The following is a 21,443-nucleotide window of genomic DNA, read 5'->3' as shown; positions in this document are numbered from 1 at the left end:
GATGATGATGATGATGATGATGATAATGACGAAAAAGAAAAAATGGAAAAATAACACCCAAGACCCCATCAAGGCCCCGTCTCCTTTGTCTGCGTCTGTATCACTGTCTGCTATGTGCCATTACTAACCGTACCCCGTCAACCTATTAACCGCAACCCTGTGTCTGTCTTTTCCTTCATCCAAAAAAATTCGCCCTAAGCCACCCCGCACAACGCCCCCGTACCCTATCTATGCCATCTATACCCAACGGTAATAAAACAACCAAAAAGAAAAAAAAACAGAAAAGAAAAAAAAAGAATACGAACTAATCAAAGAAAAAAAGAAGTGAAGATAAGAACTTTTTTTTTGTATCTCAATTATAGAGACAAGAATAAACACCTACCGATAAATATCAATCTGTATGCAATTCTTTTCGTCGCCGTTTATTTGTCATTTTTATTTATTAATTTTTTTTTGCCCATATTTAAATTAATTTTTCGAATACCAGTCAATATTTAAATTACTATACTCGGATCCGTCTTGCATATATTTTCCTGTGGCATTTGGAACGAAATCCTAAATCAGCGATCAAATCAATTAAAAACAGTTCATCGAATAACGTCGTTGTCGCGAGAACCCTTTTTTTCCACTTTTTTTTTCTTGTTGTTTCAAATCTTTTTTCCTCCACTAGTGTGTCGACAAAGAAACGTGATAGACCGAGAGATTTCCGAAATTGTGTACGAAATTCTTTATCGAATATTTTTTTTTTCTCGGATCCATATTTATTTTAACTTTTTTTTTCTTTCTCTCTCTACTCTTTCTTTCGATCGTATGAAAGAATTTCCGTTATTTATAGGTTGGTGTCTGTTTTTAAGATCTCAATGTGTTTTGAGGATTATGTTACTATTATTATTATGATTTGATTTTATATTATATAGTAGTGACGACAGTGCCTGCCACCTTGCTGTGCTCGTACTTGGAGGATCGGGCACCCCTCCGCCTTTTGATCACCGAGTTATCGCCAACACATGTATAAACATGTATACGTACATATATATATACATATATATATATCGATTGATATATCAAATATTATAATTCTATAGTAATAACAAATACGGAGCTTACCGAGTGCGGATAAAATTATATGCAATTTATCGTAAACATTCATACAATTTCTAAATACATACAAATTTTTCAGAGCAACGTCGACTTTCCGTGTTATTACATACAAACTACGGATCCAACGTTGAATTTTTCGCTAACGCGGAATATATTAACGAAACGATCTTTTGACGTTGGGGGAGTGTGATCCTCCAAGAAAACACCATATATCCTCCTATATATACAGTCCCTTAGGGGCTTTTAAGATACTCTATACTGTATTATTATACCCAACGCGTGTACATATTCATATGCATATATGCCTAATACATTCATGGGGGTGGGGTGGATGTGTATCGTATATTCTCTACATACCCGACAACGATAACCTGTATAAGCTGCAAAAACCATTCTTGCGTATGGATATGTATGTTGCACACATATATACTCACGACAAACTACGTATATACATATGTACAACCCACGACACCATTTTCTATAATTTCATTATATTCAGCTCACAGGACACAGATGCAAAAACACAGAACAATCATCGCACCAACACCACCTACACTCACTCACTCACTCACATGATTGCTTCAAATTCAAATTCAGCTTAACATTCCAATTTATACTGCAGAATTCCAATCCTGAATTTATTACATGTGTGTATATATATATATATATATATTTAAAATATATAGAATATACATACATATATATATATACTCATACACTTACGTCAACACATTACATGACATCTGCATGCGTTCGATATACATATACATATATATAAATATATTATATGTATATGTATACTTGATAAAACCCTGGCTCGAAAGAATTGTTATTTAACTAATGAATTTGAATATTTTCACTCGTTGCCAATACATACATGATATATGCATACGGAGATGTATATATAAGCGAGATTTCGCTTGCTAACGATATTATACACATGCCAATTGTTCCGACACTTACAAAATCAATTCTTGAATTGTTTTTCAATTCCGACCCATGTCAGCGAAGGAAGGGGCGGGAATGGGTGGGGAACGCCCGCAGCGTTGCATCGGGAATTCAATCCACCCGTTTGAAATTAGGTTACCCAATCGTATTGGCAGCGAATTGAGAATATTCAATGTGCATTGAGCCATTAACAAACGGAAGCTGATTTCGCGTGTGTATTCCGTCTCAAAAATGGAAACAAATTTACTCACCGCTCAGCACTAGCGACCCACGTATGTACAATAATACACCATTGACGGGTGTAAAGGCAACGCGGAATCGCGTCAGGATTTCACAGGCGGTTTTTGAACCTTCGTATCCACTGTGAAGTTTCGTCTCTTGTGTCAGATTAATTTCAGCACCGATTATTCATTGGCAGAAATATGATCATACCAATGCGGTATCGCCCCGCGATCTTAAATCGAGAATCAAATATCACGGATTACATTCGACAAGGAATCAGCTTTCGCATTGTTAACGGGTTCGTTTAACGTTTAATTCCATGGCCATCGCTGTACGTTTTATTTGTAACAGCCGGGTCGCCGTGATGCGAGGTCAAGTAGTAACGGAACAGGGGCTCGGAATAGTAGGGATCCGAGTCTCGGTCGACAGGGATTCGCGCTTTGGATTCACCCTGACAAGAGCCGGCGGATGGTGAGTAGTAAATGAACATAAATTTCAAGTCTAGTTATACGGAATCGCGTAGTAAACCTGTACAAATCGGCACCTCCTGACGAGTATTCGTACTTTTTCAAACTGTCTAATCCACCTCGAAGATCATTTGTACGGTAAGCCTTTGTCTAATAACCGCGGCTTCTTATCAAACCTCGGCTAAATCCACCCACCCACCAACGAAATTTCCGCGTACCAACATATATAATATCATGTGTATACTAGAATCAGTCCAAGCTCTTAAGCTGTGCACACACGGTAATAGGATCAGAGCTGCATTGTAATGAAGGATGTCGGGGCGAGAGGGAGGAGGAGGAGGAGGAGGAGGAGGGGAAGGGGGTGGGGGTGGGGGTGGGGAGAGGGACTAACGCCAGGGCTGCGTCTGTGTCGCAGAGCGGTATGGCAAGGATAATCCTTGAATGTCGGAGAAGGACGAGAAGGACGGATCTCAAGCCACATCAAAGCTCGAGCTAATGATGTCGAAAGCCTGTTAATTACTCCGCGTAACTCCGTAGCAGTGACTTGTCTCCCCGTGCGCCAACCAAATCACGTCTAAATATTCATGTTATATGCACGTGTCAGGTAGTCTGGGCTTGACAAAGGTTAGCCTTATGGTTACCGGCTATGGTTATACACATAGCGCCTCTCTCTCGAGCTCTGCCTTTATACCGTGCGAAAGCCAATATCGATTTACGTTTCAATTAAATAGATATTCAATATCCGCGAATCAGGCGAATTAGGACCGGATCACAAAAGCGGTGTATGCATGATTTGTCAATCGTCTATTCCCCGTTCAGAAACGATACCCTTTATACCTTTCGATCAGGTTTGACGTCCTCGTGAACGGCGGAGGTGCCGTGACACTGCAGTTTCAACGAAGTCCTTTCAAGCCTTTGACTCGCACGGTGTTCGCCCCGTGGAATCAAATTGTTGTTCTACCTCCGGTAGCTATGACGCTCAGCGAAGAAAGCGAATCCTACAGACCGAATCAACCCCCCAGTCCTGCTGTTGGTAAGGATAAAATTGGTACTCGTGTGTTTTTTCAAAATAGAAAAGAAAAAAAATTATTTATGCCTTCGACGTGTTATTAGCCAATTTTTCTTCTCTTCGTCACCTCAACGACATTGACCAAAGAAGATTTTTGTTCCTCGGTTACTGTATAACACCGACATGGTCAACTTGTGTTGTCTTTGTTCCGTCCGTCCGTCAGTGTTGAATGTTTAAGTTTCGTTTTATTTACCGCATAAAATATAATAGGCTTCCCAGGGATCTCGATGGGCCTATTTGGCGAACGTGGACCCTGCCTGGAACACGATCATGAGATCTTACGACCGATCATCGTCGGCACGTGGATGCCGGAAAAAGTTGGCGGTTTGCCCGGAAAAAGTTTGGTATTCGCGGAAACCCAGGTAAGAGACGCTTATTTCTCTTCCCTGCGGTAATTTCTTCATGCCATAACGATATTACGCCATGTAATTATTTTCAATGCATCGAGTAGAGGTAAAAAAAACCTGATCACCTTTTCTAATTCCGTGTAGATTGTCCAAGAGAGCATAGCCATTCCGGGTTCAAATCTCCATCTGATGTATCAAAGCAGTCAGGCGGCCGGGTACATGTCAACGGTGAGAATGCAGCTGACAGGACCGTTCATTCCGAAATCTCTGACGCACGTCCACGTACACGTTGAAATCGAAGGTTCGCTGCACGCTAAAACGTACGAAGCAGATCCGAACCTCGAGCACACGTTTGCTTGGAATAAGCGAAACGTTTACAAACAAAAAGTGTACGGCGTAGCCCAAGCTAGAATTTCTATCGGTTACCAACACTCGAGCTGTCAATCGGTAGTTTGGGAAACGCAAACAGCAACTTTGCACGGATTTGACGTTGACATATCCGACGTTGGCGGATGGGGTCTGGACATTCATCATCATTACAACTTCCACGAAGGGATACTGCAGAAGGGAGACGGGTCAACCCTACACTTCAAACAATACCCGCGTACAGTGAAGGTTGTCATGGGCACTGGATTGCAACGAAGCTTAGTTTGCACCAACTGCAATGGTCCGGCCAAAGATGCGCGACTCCTGACCCCCGTGGCACTGACAAGCGGACCGGACGGAAGCATATACGTTGGGGACTTCAATCTTGTCCGAAGAATCACTCCGGACGGAAATGTGAACACGGTGTTGATTCTAAGGTTGGTCGTCGCGCATAGTCGAATCGATTGCCACACCGTTGTTCGATGACTAATGGGATGAAACGAATATATTTTTCAGTGCAACCCAAGTGGCGTACCAGTATTATCTCTCCGTTTCACCGGCCGACGGTCACCTCTACATCAGTGACCCGGAGAAGCACCAAATACTGAGGGCTCTGTCTCTGGAGAAAGTTGATGACCCTAGCATAAACATGGATATAGTGGTCGGAAGTGGCGAAAGATGCATTCCGGGCGACGAGGGGCACTGCGGTGACGAGGGTCCGGCCATTCACGCGAAACTTGCACATCCCAAGGGTAAGTTTTACTCGACGTTTGATTGCCCATTCGAAGCATCTTTATCCGAAAGTCCAGATTTTCAACGCGTCAACAATGATTTTCAGGTATCGCAATTGCCGCTGACAAAACCATGTACATTGCCGATGGCACAAACATTCGAGCCGTCGATCCGCGCGGCATAATTCACACGCTTGTTGGCCACCACGGTCACCATAACCACTGGTCACCCGCGCCGTGCATGGGGGCCATTCCAGCGCATCAAGCACAACTTCAGTGGCCAACGGGATTAACTCTGAGTCCCCTCGACGGATCGTTACATTTTATCGACGACCGATTGGTGCTAAAACTGACGAGTGATTTGAAAGTTCGCGTGGTAGCAGGAACACCCCTGCACTGCACGAGTAACGCGAATATCAACTCGTCGACGCCCGTTAACGGCAAAAAACCGGACGAAGTGCTCGGGTCAGTTTTGGCCGTCGCCTTCAGTCCGACCGGAGAGTTGTACATTGCCGACAGCGACTCGCACAGAGTGAATTCGATAAGGATGGTCGACTCCTCGGGGAAGATGTACCACTTTGCTGGTCAGCAACAAGAGAGACTACGAGGGCAGTGCGAGTGCAACAACACCACCCCCAGCACCAAGGTAATGGACGCCTGCACTTGTACCGACGACACGAGCAGCACCGAAACACTTTTGTCGTCGAATGCAAAGTTCCTAGCAATATCCGCTTTGGCGGTATCTCCCGACGGTGTTTTGCACGTCGCCGATCAGGGGAGCCTGCACATCCTCGCACTGCAGCCTTATCTTCCAAACCACGACGAGAGCGGAGAATTTCACATACCATTTCCACCGTCGAATGAAGTTTACGTGTTCAACCGTTACGGTCAGCACGTCGCCACCAAAGATTTGACCTCGGGAAAAACGAGATACTCGTTTCTGTACAGCAAAAATACGAGCTTCGGAAAATTATCTACCGTCACCGACAGTGCTGGCAATAAAATACAGTTTTTGAGGGATTACAGCAACGTTGTCAGTTCCATTGAAAATACTCAGGATCACAAGTCTGAACTGAAAATTTCCGGGGTCGGATTCCTCGTAAAATTATCGGAACGTGGTAGATCCGAAATCGCGCTTGACTACGACAGCTCAACTGGTCTGCTCACCAGTCGGTCTGGAGTAAGTGTCGATTAGCGTTGCACGGAAAAGCTTCAATACACTTTCCTAAAACCTGAAATAAATTCCTTTCGTTCTTCTTGCAGGGAAGCGAGACCTACATGTACTCTTACGACAACCTCGGTCGTGTGACCGACGTAATCTTACCGACCGGTGAAAAACTAAAACTCAGCTCTGGCCTATCGAAGAACGAGGGTTTGTCCGTGAAGGTGTCCTCACCTCTTCAGGCGCTCCGAAAAGGAGACAAGCAACGGTATCTCGAAATGATCATGAAGAACGATAAATTCAAGACCCTTCGAATCACCGATGGTTTGTAATCTGGTTTACTTGTTGAATAGATTTAACGTAAAGGATAAACGATATAATCATGTTAATTCCAGGAACCGAAGTGGAAGTGGCGACAGCCTTCACAAACAGCAGTCTAACGCTTTCTCTACCAGGAGGTGGATCAGTGTTGAGCGCGGCTAAAGCCAAACATCCACTACTAGAAGCCGCATTGCCAGTTGAAGCGGAAATGCTTCCAATGTGGAGCTACCAGGTAATGAACCTTGGAGAATTGACCAACACTATGACGACAGCGTACAATCTTGTCGGTGACGTGAGTCACCTCCAGCAGACGTTGAATAGAGAAATTTGGGTGAACGACACCCGGGTAATAGGGGTTGAATTCGAGCAGGCGTTCAGCCGTGAAACGTTCTACGACAAAAACCGCACCCCGCTATTGACCGTAACCTTTGACCCGGCCGGTTTGCCACTCAATTGGCAGCCCTATCACCACGGCTACAATCTCACTATATCCTACGACAATTTTAACCGTATTGAAAGTTGGAAATGGGGCGCGTCCGATGAGACATACAGCTACGACCGCCACGGACATTTGGCGGAGGTAACGAACAGCCAGGACGGTACCAAGAGGTACACGTACAACGATTACAATATGTTGTCGAAAATAACGTTGGCCAGTTCACGACGGTTCACACTTCAGTACGACGACGACGGTGGGCTACGTCACGTTACTCTGCCATCCGGTACCAAACACTCGTTCTCCTGTCAAGCTTCCCTAGGATTTTTGAGGGTAACCTACACTCCTCCCGGAAGTTCAAGGGCTTATTTACAACATTACAGCCACGACGGAAACCTCCTGCAGACTGTTTTCCCCGGGGACGGTGCTCGCATTGTCTACAGATATCACACTTCCGGTCAGATAGCCGAAATTATTCACGGAGACGGTAAGAGCGAGATAATATACACAGAGAACGGTTTACCCTCGGAAGTGATACACTCGGAAAAAGATGTCGAGTACAAATGGGACTACCAATACAACGCCGGTCTTCTGATCGAGGAAAGGATCGATTTCGGGGCAAAGACAGGGCTAAGTAACGCAAAATTCACATTCGAATACGACGACAATTTCCGACTGACAGCAGTCCAGGGAAGAATCGGAGGTCACACTCTGCCGCAGCATCTGATGGCTTACAACCCGAAAACAGGAACCCTCGAGCAGATCGGACAGTTTAAAATCGGCAAACCAAAAATGAACGAGACCACCGTGTCCGATGGTACGGCGTTATTTTCTCGCAGTACCGACAGTAGGTTTTTAGAAACCCAAGTAACCGTAACCATCCACAACATGGAAGTGTTTAGGATGGAATTTAACCACGATTCAAGAGGGCGTATAAATCAGACGAGAACTTACACTCGCAACGTGGCTGTGAATATGTTCACCAACGTGAAAAACTACACGTGGGACTACGACGGTCAATTGACGGGTGTCGAGGCCCAGGAACCCTGGGGTTTCAAGTACGACGACAACGGAAACATGCTCTCTCTAACTTACCGTGGAAATACGATTCCCATGGAGTACAACGCGATGGATAGGATAGTGAAATTCGGCGAAGGTCTCTACAAGTACGACAACAGGGGTTTGGTCGTTCAAAACGCGAGGGAAGAACGCTTCAACTACAACGCAAAGGGGCTTCTGGTTCGAGCCATGAAAAGGGGTCGTTTCGACGTGCGTTACTACTACGACCACCTCGATCGCCTTGCAACGAGAAAAGACAATTACGGAAACGTGACACAGTTCTTTTACAACAATCAACAAAGGCCTCACGAGGTCAGCCAAATATACAGCCCCCGTGACGCGAAGCTTATGTCGCTCGTCTACGACGACAGGGGGCACCTGATATACGCCCAAGTTTATCGTCACAAGTATTACATCGCGACAGATCAATGCGGCACACCTATAATGATATTCAACCAATACGGCGAAGGAATTAGAGAGATAATGAGATCGCCGTACGGACACATAGTCTACGATTCGAACCCGTATCTTTATCTGCCGGTAGATTTCTGCGGAGGATTGTTGGACCAGGTAACGATGTTCGATTGTAGTTTCGATAGAAATATTACCATTCCATTTGAATATCTGTTAACACACCGTTTTCGGGGGATTTTCGAACAGGTCACCGCTCTAGTCCACATGCCGAATGGAAAGGTTTACGATCCGTTGATCGGAAAGTGGATGTCACCCTTGTGGGAAAACGTACTGGACAGAGTAGCCACACCTACGCACCTCAACCTTTACCGATTCAACGGCAACGATCCGATCAACGTGAGGCACACGAGTCAGCAAAATCAACCCACGGGTAAGAAACATGGCTAATTTTTAATTAAAAAACGTGACGTGACATTGCAATGCTCAATCACAACCCGTTCGTACTTCATCGTGAATTTAACAATTTTTCCAGAGCACTTGACCTGGCTGTCTCACCTGGGATACGATCTGAAGAGTCTGGCGCCTCAGCTCTTCCCCGATGAGCTTATCGGGGGTCCGGTCGGTTCGACATTCGGCCCGAGCAGTTCTATATTCGGCAGCAAAGAAAGAGCAAGAAATTTGGGAGTGAAATCCGGTTTCCTTGCGCACATATACCAGCGGAACTCTGGAGACGCTGCGAGTTTGTCAGCGCCGCCTCGATCAGCCCTGAAGAAGGACGCCATCGAATTGGCACCAAATCGTTTGGGTGCGGCGTCGGATCCGCCATTTGGAAAGGGTATCCTAGTGTCGCGAACGTCGGACGGACAAGCAGTGGTATCCTCGGTACCAGCGGCGAACGCGATATACAAGGACGTGTTCACTTCGGTATTCAACAGGTCCTACTTCCTGCCGTTCACCTTCGTCGTTCACAGCACACAGCAGGACGCTTTGTACTTCGTCAAGGAGGAGGTGTGGAGAGCTAGCGAAGACCGGGGCCAGCTGAAACGTCTCGGGGGTCAGGTGAATACGACCTTTCACGAGAACGAGAACGGAAGCGGAAGCAGTTCGTTAATCGACGTGAAAATACACGGCGCGAGCGCTGTTGTCAACTTGAGATACGGAACGACTGCGGAAAAGGAAAAACAACGGCTTCTTCATCACGCGAAGACCACAGCCCGACGGAAGGCGTGGCACCGCGAGAGGGAAGCTCTCAGAAGCAACACACCGACGACCGTCGAATGGATGGCAACGGAACAAGAAGAGATTTTGAAAGTTGGCTACGCATCGAATTACGAAGGTGAATACATCCATGACGCGCAAATATATCCCGAGCTAGCCGAGGACCCTTACAACATTAAGTTCGTCAAAAAGGCGGTGGATCCGTCGAGTAAGAAGAGGCGCAGGAGGAGAGGGACACCGGCGTGCAAACTTTGGTGGCTCGATCATTTTTGTTGATTCGGAATGTAATTCCTATATTTAAAAGAGGTGGGAGAGAAAAAAAAGATTTTTTAAATAAAATTGAAAATTGTAAAAAAAAATTAAAAAGAAATTAAGTAAACTAAAAATTCCCCCAAATAAACCTATGTATGCAACGGACTGTCTGAAAAAAGAGCGATGAACTGTTGAAAAAAGTTAAATTGATAAAGGAACGATGAGAAAAAAAAATTAAAATAAAAAAAAAAACAAGCCGCTGTACGCTCAGCTGCGCTCTACATGCACACAGAACACTATCGAAAAGATGAATGTAATAACGAAAAAAATAAAAAAAAAAATAAAAAAAAAAATTACGAGAAAAAAGTTTTCAAAAAAATTTTATACCAAAGTCTATTTGTGTATTTCAAAGATGCCAAAACACTAACATTATAATATACTTATGTATAAATATATAGGGTGTATAGTGGTAAGAGTTTTAAGAATTCCGTGGTCTATAATATGCGAAATTAAAACCAAACCTAAAAGCACTTGAAGAGAAAATGAAAAACGAAAAAAAAAAAAAAAAAAACGACACGTCGATGTAACTATACAGCAAGGAATGACTGTCTCATTTATTGTTGCCAATAAGCTTGCCGTGTCGTCGTCGATGTCAATGGTGCCGATGGATTTAATGTGAAACGAAGAAAGAAAAGGAAAAGCCAAGTCACGAAAGAAAAAAAAAAAAAATTTTATAACAACGCATAGGTACATGATCTCGGTTCGCAGCGCGATGAGACGTTAAAGGGGAAGATTTTTGCTGAAGATTGAAAAGACTAATAACGTGACGATATTTCAGGTGACATATTTCACAAACACCATAAGTATATCGATGATTGTATAAATGTTACGAGAAATTCAAACGGACGACAGCGTGAAAAAAAATAATTCATGTAAAATGGATAATAAGACAGATACTATTTGTCAAACCCGTTAACGCACCGTTTTATGAAAATTATAAAATGATAAGATGTATCATATAGATATATAGTAATAATAATAACAACAACAGCAACAGCAAAAACAACAATAATAATAATAATGATAAGGTCAAGAAAAATAATGAAAGCGACCGAATAAAGATAATGAGGGAAAGTGGGGTTGACGGGGTTAAGAAGAGATTTGACAAACAGGTCGAGATGCATTCATACAAGGTAATTAGATGAATAAGTCAAATGTTTCATGCGGCCATTTACTGTTGAGTTTGGGATGAGTGAGAGAACCTAGTCAATACATAGCTTTACATCGGCATATTATAAGCTATAAAAAAAAAAAAAAGAAGAAGAAGAAAAAGAGCAGAGGGGAATCGTAAGAGGAAGAAAAAAAGTAATTAACGATACGAGACAACGTTTGTAATAATAATAATAATAATAATAATAATAATAATAATAATAGTAATAGTAATAGTAACAGTAATAATAATAATAATAATAATAATAATAATAATAATAATAATAATAATAATAATAATAATAATAATAATAATAGTAATAGTAATAGTAATAGTAACAGTAATAGTAATAAGCTATACCTATAAAATGACGCGGCGTACTGCATATGCATATTATACATATACATATAAATATAAATACGTATACATATTGCATATTTATACAATATTTTACTATGGTATAATTGGTAAATGTACAGGTGTCTGCACATATATTATATAATATACGTTATACCAGAATAAATACTTTTACCGTATATACGGTATAGTATTATTATTATACGACGTAATATGGGTAAAAATAATTGAAAGCAACCACAAAACCGAAGAGCAAGAAACACAATAATTGAAGATAAGAGTGAAAGGAAAAACTAAAAAGAAATAAGTTTATAAAACCGTCAAACCGAGAGAAAATGATGACTAAATCTTGTGTGTTTAAACTCTCAACAGTGAATGGCCCCTCAAGCGACGAATAAGTCAAATCAAGATGATGATGATGATAATAATGACATTTGTTACGTCAGCAATATCCGATATACCGTAATACTATTATAATATAGAGGTAATCTCTGAATGGACGTTGCATTATCATTAATCTAACCCTAATTAAACAAATTGATGAAAAAATAAAGAAAAGAAACTGAAAAACCCATAGGAATATTCTTAGGTGTGTGCAGGTGGGATTAAATGATAATATATATGTAACTATACGAAGTGAATTACTATTGAAGATGGTGGTGTACTATAGTGGTGCTTTCTTGGGCGGAGAACCGGTGCAATGCTTATGTAGAGTGAATGATTGTCTGCGAGAAGGAGAGAGTGAGCGATAGAGAGAGAGAGAGAGAGAGAGAGAGAGAGAGGAAGAAAGGATATTAAACGAAGCTGACATATTTTTAACAATGGATGTGTTGTACCCTAGTGCTGTATAGTTTGAAAAATTTGAAGATTTGTCGAATTGCGAAAAATTTTCATAGATATACTTAACATATAATACACATTATACATAACATATACCTGAATAATAATGAAGAAATAAATTGATAAAATTTGAAGACGAAGAAGTAAAAATAAAAATAACCACCTTCACGCGAAAGAAACCTACAACGTCTAATAACGATAAAACGCGATTCGTTATACTTGTAATAGGTACATGCATCTTCGTTAAACCTATACACATATACATGTATTATACCTATACGTGTATATATATACATATATATATATGTTTGTGCTGGCCGGCTATAATCGAAATACCCACGTCGGGTATTTTTTTAATCAACTTTTGTTCGTCTCCCGCGCACTATTCATTTTCATAACCATCGCGAATTAATAAATATACAACCTATACCGCTAAATAAATGTATCCGCGTGTATACAACAATATAATCCTTGTTTCGAAAAGCCCGTCATTCGTTACATGTATGCATATCTATATGTACCCGCGATTTGAATTGACACAACTGCGTGATTAGCATCCACAATATACTTATTACAGTACATTCGTCGGTATGATTTTTTTCCTCGTATTCGAGAGGAAAAAGAATTCCCACCGTACATTCGGCATGACGTACGCGCGTACGTGCATAGATACGCAATAGTATAACAAGACGACCTACTATTTCCTTGCGTAACGCATTATACCTACTAAGATTGCGTAGAAGGAGGAAACCACAACCTATTGTACAATGTCTGAATAGGTAACTGGAATAGAAATGAATTACCATTGAATGTATAAAATTACACAGTACTAGATATAACAACAACAACAACAACAACAACAACAACAATAATAATAATAATAACAATAATTAATATTTATAATATTAATAACAACAATAATAATAATATTGATGATATTGATGATAATAAGCGTAAGAATAATAAGAATAAGACTCGGAATAAGAATAAGAATAATAATAATAATAATAATAACATGCTTTGTAATGCATTTTGAAAATAATATTAAACGAAAAATAAAACAAAACAGGCAAAAAGAAAAGATTCGAAATAAAAGTAAAGAATGGGAAAGAAAAACAAAAGTAAAAAGCGTTCAAAGCATAAAGTATTTTTCAAATAATATCAAGTGTCAAATTATATAAACACAGCGACGCAGTGACGGTATCGTCGTCGCCCTATATAATAGTAGATGGATGGGTTATAAAATACGCCCGCTTCCAATAATAAATTAATTAATTAATTAATTAAATTTGATCATTTTTTAACTTCCATGAAGTTCGTCTTGTTTCGTGACAATTCCTTGTTTCTTGTCACACATATGTATATATACATATATATATATGTGTATAAAATTATGAGGAAAATTAAATAAATGGGGAAGAATTTTAATTGCTAAAATTGAACTAAAGCATTTAATGAGAAAACGAAGTAAAATAAAATTACGAAAGATAAAAGGCAAAACTTACGAAGAAGAAAATTCCAATTATTCCCTAACGACGTAGAATGCGAACAGAATAGGGTGGCCTACTGTAGCTAGACCCTGATCCACGTATACTTGATTAATAAACTAATAAATAAATTATTGATTTAATTAAAAGAATATAATGTTAAGGGAGCTGAATCGGAGCGCACAGCTCGGCTACGCTATAGCTACGACCACTACCTAGGTAGATTAACGCTATTTTGCCGCTGATCTAATTGTTTACTGTCGAGTGTTGCTGTAAACCTAATGGAAAAAGAAAAAGAAAAAAAAAAAACAAAAAAGAAAAAAATAATAAATATATACCTAATAATATAATATAATATAATATAATATGATATTATATTTTATTTATATATATAATCTAACGAAACTGTATTTATTGTAAATAGTCACGATGTTTGCTATGATATAATATATCTGTAACTGAATGGTATCTGCCTGATCTGCGCCCAGCCCTGTGTCCTTCACAATTACACTATACATATACCTATAATACATTAAATCCGTATGAGTTTATACTATAAAAATAAATGATTATACGTAAATAATTAAATTTACCGATATGTCAATATATATATATATATATATATATATATATACACATATACCTGTACTAATTCACGTTGTGTATGTACAGAATACACGTAATTGATATATATATATATACCATGTAGAGAAGCAGCTACGCGAAAATCGAATACGTTTTACGCGACCGAATTCATTATTTATACACACAATTTTCATTCACCCATTGCATAATTATAACACAGGCACTTTCCGAAGATCGATGGCAATTCAGCAGCATAATTTAGCCCGTCTGCAGTTCGGTAGTAAAAAAAAAATTAATAAAATAACAAAGAGAAGAGAAGAAAAAATAATTACGTCAAAGTCAAAATTGAGAGAGAGAGAGAGAGAGAGAGAGAGAGAGAGAGAAATAGTAATTCGTAATATATCTTTCTCATATATTCGTATATAAGTTTTAGGCATCACGCACGAGTATATTATTATTATTATAATATACGTTGAAAGAATTTACGTTCCATTTCGAACCTTGTATGCATACATACCGATGTGTATATACATATACGCACTAGCCACTGCCGATAGGCAGACGCAGTGTCACGACCCAACCAGCATGTCCAATGATATACTTACGATATATTATTATAAGTATGATATATTAAGTGTTTTCAGAAAATATATGATCTATATATGATAATAAATACATAACGTTTTACATTATTTGCATTTTCACTTCTGATTTTAACATACAAGTCAATCGCACCTCTGCAAATATAATTACAGCTTACAAAGAACGTCAGACAGCCGGCGATCTGTTTAGCTTGAATCTTTTGCACACACCAACGGCCAGAAAGACACCCGCTGCCTGTTGCAAATACCAATAATAACCAAATGACTGGTGAAAAAGTTTGACGCGTGACTGAATTAGCGAACCAACATTTCGACGGTAAGTTCTTTTTCTCTACTTTGCAAATTTTTTATATTGTATACTTGCCAGTGTGATCGAGATGAACAGCGCGGACACAGCGACCGTATGGACATTCGATTTGAGTAGAATAAGTGTGCGTTTCAAACAGCCGGACTTGTAAGCCAAATCTTCGGTCATGATAAGGCACTGGAATATTTTTACCGCGTTAATTCCAGTTCGACGATAATTTTTCGCATGTAAATTCGAAATTATTTTACCTTGTCAATGGAGGAGGAGCAACAGCTCTGAGGAATTTTCATGTTATAGCGAGCCCAGTCTCGATACGATCTGATTCCGCAGCATAGCAGCTGTTAGTGGTTCAACACAGAATTGGGAGTCATTAAAATCGTGCTATTGTCTATTTTAGTCAAATATTAGCACTTGGCTGGAAGATTAAAAAAAAGAAACAAAAAAATTCATCAACTCTTTCCTGATCTTTCCGACGGAAAATCCAGAATTTTTCTCAACGTGAAACAGTCATAGAAAAAGAGGAATACATATTCCCTGATGGAATTTTGCAAGAATTTTGTTGAATTTTTCGTATTTCCGAGCATCGCATCAATGGACTTTTTGTTGCACGAATCCCTTACGTATCTGTGAGTGTTGTCCCAGGCTTCGGTAACCCAATCTAAAGAATGGTAGTTGACTATCGTGTTAACCATATCTTCGCGTAGCTTTCTCATGATTTTATCAAAGAATGAAAAGCTCATCACCGCGCAAACGAAGATAACGCACAAAGATATCACTTGACACGATATGTACTGTAATTACATATGATTCATTAGCAAATTATGCAACGGAAATAATCGCAGACTCCAGATAATCTATAGATAATCATAAGACTCACGATGGTCAAAAATCTTCTCCTTTTCTTTACTATCGACAGAATACCCAGGAAAGAAATACCGGCCGTCAACAGACCGACGAAAAGCAGTATCGTTACAAAAAGTCGCTGACCGACAAGTCTGGACATTAATTTTGTGTCAGCCAGCATCCATATCGATATAATAAAGGCTGTTATACCTGAAAACTGTGATATGATCCAAGATTTAAGTACTTTCGAAATCTCCACCATGAGCAATGGGTAAATGTCTGAAACAGTGTGCATATCGGGACAAGCAATATTCTGCTGCTTACGAACGTTGCACCGTTTACGCAGAGGAACGAGAATTTGATGCATTTCTTGGGTAGTCGTTTGTAAGAGAATTCGAAATTCGGTATGCCGAAGAGTTGATCCTTTTTGGAGTTCGCCGGTATAGATTCATCGCTCCCGGTAACCTCTTCCTCGACACTTTCTCCGCTCTCCGTTTCATCGTCGGTCACAACCTCTTTGCGTCTCATTATCCGTTCGATGATAGTTTCCTCATTTCCTTAGGCCAAAATAATCTGATCCCCCCCCCCACCCGCCCCGCAGAACACGCCAGGCTGTTTGTTACAATTCTAGTGAATTTACCAATGATCAAGCCCGTCAATTAACCACCATTCGTTGGTACATGTGAAGTTTGCTTTCAATTTCAATCATATTTTTTCCAGTTGATTAGTGAACGATTTCACACGTTGGCGCAAATTATAGGGTGATACAGCAAAGACTATCATGTCATGACTTTTATAATATGACCGAATATCACGATCCGTTTTTCAGTCTTCAATATGTTAGAGACATAGGTATGTATGTTAACACGGACGAAACACAGACTCGATTAATTGGCTCGCCACTTAACGCTTGACAAGTGAGACACATTCTGTATGCGGATCAAGTGAAACTATCCAGTTGCGTAACATCATGCAATGGTCAAGTGTACATCTAGTCTCGAGTATCGGACTGCAGATTTATACTCAGAATCCGAATAACAAGAAACTGCGAACACTGGATGATAACCAATAAATTAAGTGATATTACGGTATTCCGGTGATCAAATATGCATTATGCATGTACTTATATATTTTTTACAAATTCACCCAAGTATGCGATTAACGCAGACTCTCGTACAGGGTAATTATCTGAAATTCAAAATACGCGTCAAAGCTAATAATAATTCGAGCTGCTCACATTATTATACTCTGATGACAGCACACGGACAGAGACCTTGGAATGGTGAAGTGTTTGTCTTTTGACTTCTCTAAAAGACGCTGAAGCTACCGGGTAGGATATTAACTACATACCGAACGCGAGGTCGCCGATCAAAATAATTTAGCAAAACTTGAAAATCTGAATTTTACCAAATTGTAAAGAAAATCTTTACATGATTATAGAAGTTAAACTGAGCCGAATATTATGCTACTTAAAAAAGTTTATTATACATCCAACTGCTATCTTCGAACTCTGGCTTCAGTACAATGACTCTGAATTAAAATCTTATCATTACTGTCCACGTGATATGAGTTTATCAAATCTTTTTCTACAGACAAGATATCGGATTATCACTCACAAGAAGCAATCACTCACTGTGTTATTGTTTACATCAAAGGCATGGAAGAGAAGAAATTATTTTAACTCTATGGCGCAGTATTTATTGCAATGAATTACGCAAGGTGATTTTTTTTTTGCATACATATACAGCGTGGTTTGTAGGTTTCTTTTTTAACTATTCTACCAACCGGTTCTCATCTTGTAACCATAAAATAAAAACAATAAACAAGAAAATTAAAACAAGTTTCGTGGCAGTTCAACCGTGAAATCTCTTTCACTGAATTAAACATCTCTCGTCATATACAGCACAATTCAACAAATCCATATTTTCTGCAAAATCAACAAACTGCCGGTTTCCTCGATTCCAAATCCAACCAAAATCCATGCTCGGCCGCCATGGCTGGGGTTTTTCTGTTGAGGACTAGAGGAACGTGGGTTTTGGAACCGACGCGAATGTGGAATTTCCTTAAAAGACAGCAAAGCACGATCTTGGTCTCCATCAGGGCGAACCTGTTTCCAGGACAGATTCTGGGACCGACGCCGAATGGCATGTAAGCAAAGGGATTGATGCTTCCCTTGTTTTCCGGACTGAATCTTTCCGGGTCGAACTTCTCAGGGTTCGGGAAATATTGAGGGTCATGGTGAAGGGCGTATATCGGAATCCAGACTCGAGTCCCGGGCTTGACGATTACCGGTTTGCCATTCTCATTCGGCGGCGGCAACTCAAATTCAAGGTCGCTTAAGCGGTCAGTGAATACAGCAGGCGGATAGTAGCGCAACGTTTCGTTCAAGACCATATCGAGGTACTTGAGTTGGCTGACTTTGTCGTAAGAGAGTTTGCCACCCTCCTCTTCGAACGCGGCGTCGATCTCGGCGATCAGTTTATCCTGAATATCGGAATGAACGGCCAGCTGGTGACAGGTGAAGGACATCAGTGTCGAAGCGGTGTCGAAACCGGCGAAGAAGAAAATGAACGCCTGCGCTGTAATTTCGTCGATGGAGAGTTTTTCGTCTCCCTGTTTATGCTTGGCCTGCATCAGTAGATGAATCAGATCCGGTCTGACAATTCCATCCTTAATTCTCGTGGATATCGTGTCCTCGACTATATTGCGGAAAAATGTTGCCACTTTGTGCGAGACGAAGGTCTGTCTCAATAACCTCATCAGTGTGGGACTCCAGGAGAACAGGAACATCTTAACAGCCCGCAGGCCACTAAAGTCTGTGGCGTCTTTGCCCATGAGGTAAAACTCGTTCTCCTGATTCTCTAAAGAATTAACGCTAATGCCAAATGCGGCCGTGGCAATCACGTCGTTCGTATATCTCGTGAAGAGACCCTTCATTTCAACGGTAAACGGGCGGGGCTGTTTTTCTAAATAATCCGTAAAGTCGTCCGCGCATTTTGATATCAGCTCGAACATCACGCGCATTTTACTGGATGTGAACGTCGGGCTAACTATGGACCTCATCTCCTTCCAACGTTCCCCTGTCATGGAGAACAAATTGCCACCGAGAAGAGGATCCATCGACGAGTCCACGAAGGGTTTGTGATTGGGAAAGTGATCAAAGTTTTTAACGGTAACCGATTTTATCAGTTCGGTATCTCGCAAAACGTAGACGGGATTTGTGAATTCAAATGCACCGGAGTACTGGGCATTCGGAAATTCTTCGTATAAATCCTTGATGAATTTAGCGAAGGATTTTCTCTTCAGCACCATCGGCAGCATGTTGCCAAATATGAATACTGGCTTGCTGTACGGCACATTAAAACTCTTGTAATACCAAAGTACTGTAAAGTTCCTCCATAGATGCGTCCCCAAAAATATACCAAGTAAGCCAAGGACAGCCAAGGCCGCCGACCACAAGCTATTCCACTCCTCTTTCATCGTGGATCACGATATTGTTTCCCCTCACGTAAAAAAAAAATCTCTCACTGTGTGTTGTACTAAATTGTTTATAAGAACAACGTCAGCGTCACTTTCGATCGACCTTCCACTCGCTAAAATTTTCTAATTCTACTTCTGATCAAATCTGTCCAAGAAGAAAGGATTCTTTTTCAATACTCTGAAGATGGAAATCGACCTAAAGCGCACCAAACTGGATGTAAAATTGCACGAAATCTTCCGCCTGCTTTCGAATATCTCGCTAAGAACGATTCCGCGCTGACTGAATCAGTTGTAGCTTTGCTCAGACGTTTTATATCTCCGCTTCAAACTATACTTTCGCCATTTACGCCGCGGATTGCTTCATCATATTCATGTAACGACACGGACCGCTTGTATGTACTACGACGCATGGAGTGGCTACTGCAAACCGTATCTGATTATACGTGCACTCGTGATTGTTATTAATCTTCACATGCAAGCGTTCTAAACCAAACGTATACCGGCGCAATACAATTTCCGAAATCAAACGGTATCAATCATCCAATTAGCAGAAAATACGCACCATTCGTGAAAGAGATGTAAGAAAGAAACAAGGATACATGTATAAATTATAAATTTTTGCACAAAATGCCAGGAATAAACGACGTCGATACGACAGAAAAGCCCATTAATTTCAAAGTCAACAGATATCGAATTTTGAAATTAAAGTATTAGGTGATGAGTAAAGGTACGGATAAAAATCACCGCGTTAAGAATAAGATGAGGTGCGATTTTACGTTACATCCATTCATTTCAAACAATATTGACCGGCAAAATCTGTCTTCACCGACAGAGTAAAATATCACTGCCTTGGGCCATTATCGAAGACCCACGCAGTACTGGAGTAAAAATAATGCAGTGAACGCAACTCTACAGGCAATGCCGAAAACAATACCCAAAAACGTTTTCTGTTTCCTAATAGTCACAATAATATAGTTTGCTATAGCAACCTCTTAAGCTGCCGTAAAATCTTATCGTATTACCCGATTCGTATGTCGGATACGAATTCGTTCATCCATGCTCTGAGAAAATGAGTGTGGCGCGGGGACATGAGGACTGGCGATCATGCACATCGAAAAGATAAACAAGATCGTATGTGACTCACCCGTCGCCCAGCGCCTGAACAGCATCAGCTTACTTTGCTCCGACGTATTTGCAGCTGCACCGGGTCGTCGTCAAGGCGTTGATTTCTGACTGCGTTGTTGACTGCATTTTAATTCAATATTTCACTATCGGAGTCACTCTGCGAAAATAATTACCCGAAAGTTATGATGGTGGATTTCAAAAAACAGCGGTTTACATCACAGCAAATTCAATCAAGACAAACTTTCGAAATAAGAAGTCGGAACAAAAATGTAGATACACTATGCTGGCAAAATGCAAACAGAGGAAGAGAAATAACGAAACGAATTGTCGTACCGGTGACAATATTCGCGTATGAATATCAAAGTGACCAGCACGCAGCTACACAGCATTCCGAATGTAAACAAAAACAAATGCCTACAGAAGGAAAACCGAATCGCGAACGCAATTTGTTTGATGACGTCGCGAACGTTTGTTGCGGCAGAAATCGTACTTTA

General features: G+C 40.6%; 3 protein-coding genes across 9 annotated transcripts in view; 1 reads left to right on the top strand and 2 right to left on the bottom strand.

Moving 5' to 3' along the window:
* Positions 1–11,498, top strand: part of Ten-a (tenascin accessory) — a 488,025-nt gene extending 476,527 nt beyond the window's left edge. For 6 of the 7 annotated variants that reach the window (XM_046630321.2, XM_046630325.2, XM_046630319.2 and 3 more), the window contains 10 exons: positions 2,623–2,742; positions 3,587–3,771; positions 4,018–4,169; positions 4,299–4,957; positions 5,037–5,272; positions 5,359–6,431; positions 6,515–6,737; positions 6,809–8,799; positions 8,890–9,073; positions 9,176–11,498. In XM_046630321.2, the coding sequence (XP_046486277.1) occupies positions 2,623–2,742; positions 3,587–3,771; positions 4,018–4,169; positions 4,299–4,957; positions 5,037–5,272; positions 5,359–6,431; positions 6,515–6,737; positions 6,809–8,799; positions 8,890–9,073; positions 9,176–10,137 (5,785 nt within the window). In that variant the 3' untranslated portion in view covers positions 10,138–11,498. The remainder of the gene's footprint in view (positions 1–2,622; positions 2,743–3,586; positions 3,772–4,017; positions 4,170–4,298; positions 4,958–5,036; positions 5,273–5,358; positions 6,432–6,514; positions 6,738–6,808; positions 8,800–8,889; positions 9,074–9,175) is intronic. The other variant, XM_046630324.2, reaches the window with a different exon arrangement.
* A 2,849-nt stretch (positions 11,499–14,347) lies between these two features.
* Positions 14,348–16,903, bottom strand: LOC124220915 (uncharacterized). The gene is made up of 2 exons (XM_046630357.2): positions 16,669–16,903; positions 14,348–16,561 (listed from the first exon to the last, which is right to left on the bottom strand). Exons 1-2 carry the CDS (start codon positions 16,870–16,872, stop codon positions 16,313–16,315), a joined length of 453 nt encoding a protein of 150 aa, XP_046486313.1. The 5' UTR covers positions 16,873–16,903; the 3' UTR covers positions 14,348–16,312.
* Positions 16,904–18,016: 1,113 nt separating this feature from the next.
* LOC124220905 (cytochrome P450 9e2-like) lies at positions 18,017–20,110 on the bottom strand. Its single transcript, XM_046630334.2, has one exon. The coding sequence runs from the start codon at positions 19,822–19,824 to the stop codon at positions 18,280–18,282; it is 1,545 nt and encodes a 514-aa protein (XP_046486290.1). The 5' UTR covers positions 19,825–20,110; the 3' UTR covers positions 18,017–18,279.
* Between the last annotated feature and the right edge of the window lie 1,333 nt (positions 20,111–21,443).

This window comes from Neodiprion pinetum, chromosome 6 (assembly GCF_021155775.2).
Source record: "Neodiprion pinetum isolate iyNeoPine1 chromosome 6, iyNeoPine1.2, whole genome shotgun sequence".
NCBI lineage: Eukaryota > Metazoa > Arthropoda > Insecta > Hymenoptera > Diprionidae > Neodiprion > Neodiprion pinetum.
The sequence above is the reverse complement of the archived record's forward strand: the minus strand, read 5'-3'. Positions and strand labels throughout refer to the sequence as shown.

What these genes read in the sequence shown, in the direction of transcription:
- LOC124220915 (XM_046630357.2), bottom strand. Translation starts at nt 16,872, where the DNA reads ATGAGACGCAAAGAGGTTGTGACCGACGATGAAACGGAGAGCGGAGAA. An exon ending in GCGTAAACGGTGCAACGTTC is followed by an intron (nt 16,562 to 16,668) that starts GTAAGCAGCAGA and finishes ATCATATCACAG; the next exon opens with TTTTCAGGTATAACAGCCTT.
- LOC124220905 (XM_046630334.2), bottom strand. Translation starts at nt 19,824, where the DNA reads ATGAAAGAGGAGTGGAATAGCTTGTGGTCGGCGGCCTTGGCTGTCCTT.